Source organism: Puccinia triticina, chromosome 12A (genome assembly GCF_026914185.1).
Source record: "Puccinia triticina chromosome 12A, complete sequence".
Taxonomy (NCBI): domain Eukaryota; kingdom Fungi; phylum Basidiomycota; class Pucciniomycetes; order Pucciniales; family Pucciniaceae; genus Puccinia; species Puccinia triticina.
In genome coordinates this window covers 3,562,016-3,570,021 of record NC_070569.1, presented here as the reverse complement: position 1 = coordinate 3,570,021, position 8,006 = coordinate 3,562,016, and the positions used below count along the sequence as shown (strand labels likewise).

The 8,006-nt window shown below is 48.9% G+C and overlaps 1 protein-coding gene across 1 annotated transcript; it reads right to left on the bottom strand.

Moving 5' to 3' along the window:
- Window positions 1-5,314: 5,314 nt before the first annotated feature.
- PtA15_12A323 (uncharacterized protein) lies at window positions 5,315-7,344 on the bottom strand (the record flags this gene model as incomplete). The annotated part of the gene is made up of 4 exons (XM_053161920.1): window positions 5,315-5,387; window positions 5,447-5,865; window positions 5,934-5,990; window positions 6,079-7,344. The coding sequence occupies 4 exons, from the start codon at window positions 7,342-7,344 to the stop codon at window positions 5,315-5,317; spliced, it is 1,815 nt and encodes a 604-aa protein (XP_053025889.1).
- Window positions 7,345-8,006: the final 662 nt, after the last annotated feature.

The following is an 8,006-nucleotide window of genomic DNA, read 5'->3' as shown; positions in this document are numbered from 1 at the left end:
ACCATTTCCGCAGTCCAAACCAGCGCCCGGGAGTCGTGAAACTAAAATCAGCTTATGATATTACAGTTCTGACAAACGTGAGCAGCAAGCTTAGGCTCAAGAAAAATCCTGGCCCACAATCTCTTATTGAGAGAATCTCAGTCAGCGCCAAAGGTAAGCAACTGTAGAGACCTCATAAGATGATTAGATAGTCACTAGCGTGCTATCCGCTTCTTTTAGACAAAACCGTCAAGAGCAATCAGACCAATCCACCCAATACCACTCAAAGATTTGGAGAAACTATTGGTAAGAGATTTGAGTTCAAATTTATGCAAAGCAAATACAAAAGAAAATTACTGAAGCTGCAATGTTCTGTAAACAGACAACGTAGCACAACTACTTAGTTGTTTTGCCAAATCGTTGTGAGAGAATCCTTAGGTCAAAGGACAACACTAAGTAAGAAGCCGATGTCCTCTGAGAAAAGAGATCAGAGGGAACCTAAACTTATTGAATAACAATGTTCTCTTAATCAAGACCAAGTCAATCGCAGAACTCAATTTCTTTCTTTCTTAATCACTTCTCTTCACTCTCAGTAGAGAGAGGCTGTACTCCTGCTCTTAGGTACTTCATTCTTGGCTTAAAAGAAGATTTATTTTTTCTTTATTCTATTAAGACATTGAGATTTGTAATTACAAGTAGAAATTCTAACAAATGAAATTATCTTAGTTCTTTGGAGTTTTTCAAGTCAGAGGGTGAGGATTCTTCAACGGCAGGTTGGGACTGGTCATCAAGAGGAGTACATGTATACTCCTCTCTAGCTGGCCATCAAGAGGACACTCTCTCTTGATGGCCCTCTCAATGACCGGTTTGTGCTGGCCATCAGCAAGGTAGCAATTTATTCTTTACCCCCCTTGGGACTTGCAAGTGAGTTTCAATGAAAAAAAAGAAGAAGAAAAAACCCAAAAAGACCGTTGGTACCCGCCTGGAAGTGCTGGGTGTCTGATTTTGGGAAATGATGTGCGGGTGCCGGTGGTGCAACCAGCACCCGGGTACATTTAAACATTCTCTATGCACCTGCACCTGCACTTGCACGCAGCGGGTACCAGCTGTACCCATGCAGGTATTTGCACCTACTACTTACAATGCGCAGACAGAAGAATTGAAGCTGTTTCACCTGAGTGGTCTGTGTATTTCCCCTTGAAGAATGTCTCCCACACATACATGGTCACAGAATCCTTTTTAAAATATTTTATATTGTAGTTGTTGCATTTAATTCAATGACACATGCATACTGCACATGAATTCTGAAGTTGTACTTGTGGAAGCTCATGGTCAATACCTCAAGTCATTGTATCAGGAATCAAGATAGTGAAGCATAATAAGAAGATGCTCATAAAGCCTAAAGGTGTTAAATGTTTTCACTTTACTAATGTCACCCTCATGTGCCTGCATAAAAGTTTGTTACAAATTGCAGGTTAGGCCTCCTTCAGATCAACAACATGTACACCCTTGTTAGAATCAACAGTGGCTTTTTATGTTGTGTTGTGTTGTCCATGTTATTTGTGTAACATAACTACCCCACTGTGCCCCATTACGTTATGATTAACAGGCTGTTTAATTGGCATGTTGTTAGGGTCTTTTTCTGATGCCATTACACTGCATTATTGCTTGGATGATGTGATAAAAAGCCCTCAAGAGCCTTTTTGGTGCTGAAATTGGCTTGTTGTTCTGGTGCGCCGTGTGCTCCAATAATGTAACAAGCGGACAATCTACATATAACTAAAGAAATGGCCTCTGGGGGCCAAACAAACCAGGACAAATACCTGTCATGCAAGTAACGCCGGTGTCGATACTTTTTTGTATTAACCGCGTCTGTTCAATGCAGATTCTGTTCCCTCTGAATTGACTCTGCTTGAACGGACTCCTGGTGTGACTCTCTGAAAGGATTGGGTAAGAGAGTTTGCTCTTCTGCTTGAACAGACCAGCGACTCCATTGAAGCAGAATCCAGAGTCATGTTGTCAAGTCTGTTCAAGCAGACTCATCAAGTGGACATGGTGATCAAATTTAACCGATTCCGCTCAACCATATTTCTTGAATGGACTCTTATCACACATCAATAATCAAGCCTGTTCAAGCAGATTGCTCAAACGGACTCTTACAGACACCATTTCCATTCAAGCAATGTTAAACTGATAATTGATCTGCATGAATTCAGCAATCATAACACCTACATAATTCCCCTCATCATATATGCTTGACAATCCCATCATCATCAACTTTCACACTCTCTTCATTCTCAACAATCCCATTATCATCAATTCTTGCCCTCCCATCATTACCAGCAATATTCACATTCCCATGTTCTTTTTCTCTGTGGCAGGAGCACTAACATTCTATTTATCAGCCTCAAGATTTTCCTCATACTCAACAATCAAATAATCCAAATCATGAGTGGTCTTCATCCCCAAATTTCCACCAACATTGACAACAGACCCCCGCATTCACAGTATCATCAAAATCATGAATCTCCTGAAAATTTCCATTGTCAAACACAAAACCAATCTAAACACAGTATCATCTGAATCATGAATATTCTTACAATTTCAATCCTCAACCACAAAACCAATCTGAACACAGCTCACACGAATCTCCATCCCAGCATGGAAATAACAATCATGGCAACCACACCTCCAGGTTGTCTATTTTTAAGTTGCTCAACTCCCAGAGTGCTTCACCAAGAAATATGCAGAGTCCATTTCAAACTTATGAATATTCTTCAAATCAATCCCCTGTGCAAATACTTGCAAACTGGAATGACCCACCTGAAATTGATTTGGGCCTTATTCAGGAACAAATTGATTCAAGTTTATCTCAAGAGCAGGATTTTTAAATGATCCTCCTGCTGGAAATTTGGTTGAACATGATTTCACAGGTAACCATTCCTTCGGAAATATTCCAAGAATCATGTAAACAGACCAAATGTATGGGGTTGGACTGAGCCTCCTGGGTTCATGCCAGAAACTTTGAGGGCAGTGAGATGTTGTGTGAAGTGTCAAGCCATAATCTTCACAGGATAAAAAACCTAACTTTGCTGCGCCAAGGTAGGATCACTTTATAAAAACCACCCCCACCCCCTGAATTGCTTCAGATCTTCAAAATTACATATCAACCCAATATACCTGAGGGAAATCAACTCATTCTATCCATCCACTTGATAAATAGCAACTTCACATTTACATCTCTTGGAGTCAATGCCTCAACCAGAGATGCACTCAACAATCAAGGTGAAGGTATCCATACATTCAAGGTGAAGGGTACAATTCACCATAACATTGGAAGTTTGCTTCCACTTTCACAGGAATTCCCCAAATTCTTACAGCTGGACATATATGACACAGAAAATGAGTTTGAAAACCACAGAGTTCATGGTCAAGATCTACTTCCAGGACTTATGCAAAGAATCTAAACAATCCTTCACCATTAATATCCTCTCATGCAACAGTTTGAATTTGTTCCATCTGAAATAAATCCAAATCACTCAATAAGGCTTACTGATAATGCTACAAATTTGGATCAAAGAGTTTACAAACTCCCAACAGGTGACAAAATTGCTTAATAATAATGCTCGGGAACCTTGATTGGACAATGGGACTTTGAAAGGTTGGGCCCAAATGTGATTTACACAAGAGTTGTATCAGGTGAGTTAATGGTTCCGTGCCCATCCCCCAGAGTCACATTCCTTTCAATCTGACCCAGATAAGTCTGGAGCTGCCTGGACTGCCTTTCAAGCTCATACACAAGAAATTTAATGTCAATCTGGCCTCCTCCCTCACAATCAATAAATCCTGAGGTCAAAAAATTGGTAATTTTGGTATTGTACTTCACAAACCTGTGTTTTGCATTGTCAAGAAACAAGTCAAGCCAAACTACTAAGGTAGTGATTCCACAGCCTGAAAGTGGCCAGCCTTCATAATAAACTTCAAAAATTGTTTAAAAGGAATTTCTCTCACATTTTCAAAGTTTTTGAGTATCTCTCATCACCATTTTTCCAAATATTTACTTTTTCAGTAACCAATTTTGTGTCTTTTCCCAAAATAAAATGCCCTTATTTCACCCAGTTTTCACTTGAAATGTTGTTTTTCAACCTATTTTTCAGTTGAAATTTGGTTTCTCCTTTGACTGAATGCATAGTCACCCTGAAATTGCATCATCAAAGGTTTGAAAATTTCATGTCATTTCCTTTGCTCTGTCCCATTCCCTTTTTGGGCCTTTCACACCCCCTGTAACCCCAAATTTGGGGGCTATGCCCTTGCTGTGATTTACAAACCCCTATGACTTTAACACCCCCTGGAACCCCAAATTTGGGGGCTTCCCCTTGTAATGATATAAGCAGTGGTGAAATAATGTAGCGCACCACTGGAAAATATGAGTCAAGTCAAGCTTGGTACCAGATTTCAGCTAGACATCCTGACTTCTTAACAAATATAAGCTTGTGAGTTGTTTTTGTGTTTGTTTGTTTTCCAATGTTGCCATGCACATGCATGTGAGCTGTGTTCCACTTTGCCAATGTCACCTTCATGTACATGTGTACATTGGGGCGACAGGTCACTGGAGGGCCTTTCACAAGCTCCATGACAAGTACAAACTGGTCAGAAAGCTGTTGAAGCCCCAGATAGTCACATTTACGTTGTGTGAGACCCCTTGCACAAGAAATTGATCAACAGAAATTAGCCATAACTGATTAATCATTGGGCATTGAAAGGCTTGCAAAATGAGCACTCATTGCCTCCCCCCAAAGGCTGTTGGGCGCACCGGGGCCGGACGCCCACGGCATCCGACCCACTCTTGACCAGGGTATTATTTTTGTGGGAGTGAATTTATTAAGGATGTGTAACATATCAACGCGCTTGAGGGAAAAGAAGAAGGAGAAAACAATCCAGCGGGAAAAAGGAGAAGGACAACGACAAGGAAAGGCGGCCCTTTGGGCACAATAGCTGAGCAGCGGGCCGCCACCAGGATTCAAAAAAACAGAAAACAAAATGCAATGCAGTAGAAAAAGTGTACAAGTCCGTGTATCTAAAAACCGACGCTGAAACGGGCCTACATAGTCTATGGGTGTGTGTCTCTGCAATCCCTGGAGAGAAAAAGGAGACGGGAGATGGGGCATCAAAAAGAAAGAGATAAAGATATATCCGCGAAGAAAGCATAGAGAAGGATACCAGTATACACACAAACAGAGGCCGAAAACAACTATATACACACACCGACCCCGGCCGACAAGGGTCTGTTTTGGTTTTGGATGGATTTTGTTTTGTGGAGGGTGAGAGGGGGGAGTCAGACGACCTTCTTGATCCAGTTGCCGAGCCACGACTTGCCGTTGTAGTTGATGCCGGACAGATTTGTCGAGCTGTGGAACAACAAAAGGGGATGAGCGGGAGTCCTCAGGGAAAGGAGGGGGGGACGGACCCGATGAGGACGACGGCGATGAGGACGACGCCGACGACGGTGGAGACGACGGAGAAGTTCCAGACCTCGGCGGCGCTGTTGGCCCTGTTCCTCTGCCCTCCGCCGTCCTTGACCTTCTGGCTCTGGGCGCGCTGGAGCGAGGAGGCGGGGGACTTGCGCCGGTCTTTGCGGGAGCCCGAGCGGCGCGCCTTCAGAGATGCCGGGGGGACGAGGCCTCCCAGGGCCAAGAAGGAGAGCGGATGGGCGGTAGAGGAGAGCGATTTGGGCCCGACGGCCTGGGAGGTGGTGGAGGATGAGAAGGGCACGTCGAGCGCGGCCCGCGGCACTTTGTGTTGCCGCTCGTCGCCCGCCGCGTCCGCACCTCTCTCGCCCTCTTTCTCGGCCTCTTTGTTAGGAGAGGGCGGGGAAGGCTCAGCGGTCTGTGTAGATACAGATCTCAGTCAACAGAGAGCCACGAATGGGAGGGGAAAATAGGGGAAGGGCGTACGAGGCTGGTCACTTTGCGTTTGCGGGGGGTCTGAGGGACCGGCTCCTCCTCGTCGTCCTACACAAAAAAAAAGGGGGGGCAAGGGTTACATGAGTACACGGCAAGGAAGCATCTGCAGAGAGAGAGAAGGGAAGGCATTACATACGTTGAGGTCGCCGACTGAGCCGTGTTCGGCGACACAAGACTGGGCGAGGCTGATTCCGGTGGCATTAGCGACGAGGGGCGGCCTGGCGGTCCTGACTTGGCTGGTCTCGATGGGCGAGGGAGGGGCGGGTGAGCCTTCGACGATCTCGGTCCAGCTAGCGCTGAGACGGGGGGAGGGGTCTGCTTGGGAGGACTTTGCGGGGGAGCGGATGAAAGTGAATCCGGGGAGGGGATCGTGGTCTTCGATCTGGCCGGCGGAGGAAGCGTCGGGCGGGGTGCCGGCGGCAGCAGCGGCGGCGGCGGCGGAGGACGAGGAGAGCGAGACTCTGCGGGACAGGGCGGGCTCGACATGGGTGCTGAGGGCGGTGAGCGCAGGGGCCTCGACGAGCTGGGAGGCCGGGGGCGGGACGAGGGTCAATGCAGGCACGGGCAGGTTGGGGGTGTGGCCTGGCGGGAGGATGGCGAGGAAGGAGGAGTGGTCGACGGGCGGCGGGGGCGGGGCGGCGAGCAGAGAGGCGGCCATGGGCAGCGAGCCGATCGGCGTCTGGGCGTGCCAGCTCACCGCAGGCTCCCCCGGACGGCCGGCGGCGGCGTCTGGGGCCGGGCGCGGGCCCAGAGGCTCCAGGGCGCTCTGGGACCGGCTGGTCTTCTTCTTCTTGAGCCGGTTCGGCGAGCGCGGGGGCGCATGTTCGATCGGGTCGCGGCTGTCCGGGACGTGCGGCTGGGGACGGTTCAAGGAGCGAGACAGCTCGCTGGCCCTGCTGTTCGTGTTGCTGTTGGACAATCCGGCGTGCGGGGTGGAGACGGCCCTGGTGCGAATGTTCTGGCCGGCGGGGTTTGGGGGTGCGGGGGCTGGCTGGGAGCCGGCAGCTGGAGGCTTGGTGGGGGGCTCGGCGGTGGCGGAGCGGGGACGGTCGAAGGAGTGGAGGGACTTCTTGACGGTCCTGGCGACGGAGCGCATGCCCTTCCCGATCACATTCTTCTTGGCGGGCGCCGAGCCGGGCGGGCTGTGCGTGCTGGGCGGGGGCTGTTCCTCCTGGATCTGCGGCTGGGGAAGGTGGTCGATCGTCGGCAGCGGGGGCAGGTCGTGGATGCCGGGCAGCCAGGAGAGCGAGCGGCGCGAGGAGGTGGACAGTTTCCTGAGGATCGACTGCTTCTTCTTCCCCGGGGAGGATGGGTTCGTGGGCTGGTAGGAGGATGCGCTGGAGTCTGAGGATGGCCGGGGCTGGTGGTCGAAGGGGATGGTCGAGCTGGTCGAGTAGGGCATCGTATTCGTGGTGGTTCGCAGTGGGGGTGGACTGGAGGGAGTCTTATTATTTATATAGGCCCAGGCTGCGACCGTCGCCACCAGCCGAACCCCGCCAGTGCCAGGCCAACCACCGTCGCACAGCAACCCAGGCCAGGCCACCCCCATCCCCATCCCCCTGGCAATCCACCAGCCATCCTCGCCCAGACACCATCCCGATCAGGCATACACCCCAGCCGGAGGAGCGCAACAAAACATGCATCCCTGCTGCTAAACCACACACCATCAATCATTCAGACACTCAATGAAACAAAAAATGAATGTGGGGGTAGCCTGGGGACAAACAAAATAAGAGAAGAGGTGCTCATCCAAAAAAGGTTTGACACAAGAGGAAGGGGAAAGAGGCCATTAAGAACTGATGACAAGGAGGCCAAGTCATATTGTTTGTTTATAGTGCAGATCAGTGAAAGAGAATCAAGTTTTACATAAGAATGAGAAGAACAGGACTCTGTCTGGGTAGAACTGAGGAGACAGAGTGAGACTGGAGTTCTCAGTGGCTGGAGAATCTGAGTGAGAGTCAGTTTGCAGGGAGGAAATGGGCAAAGAACGGGAAAGAGTAAGGATGGCTATTGGGCGGGCCGTCCAACGGGCCGCCCAAACCCGCGCAGGCCTGGGCCGGGCTC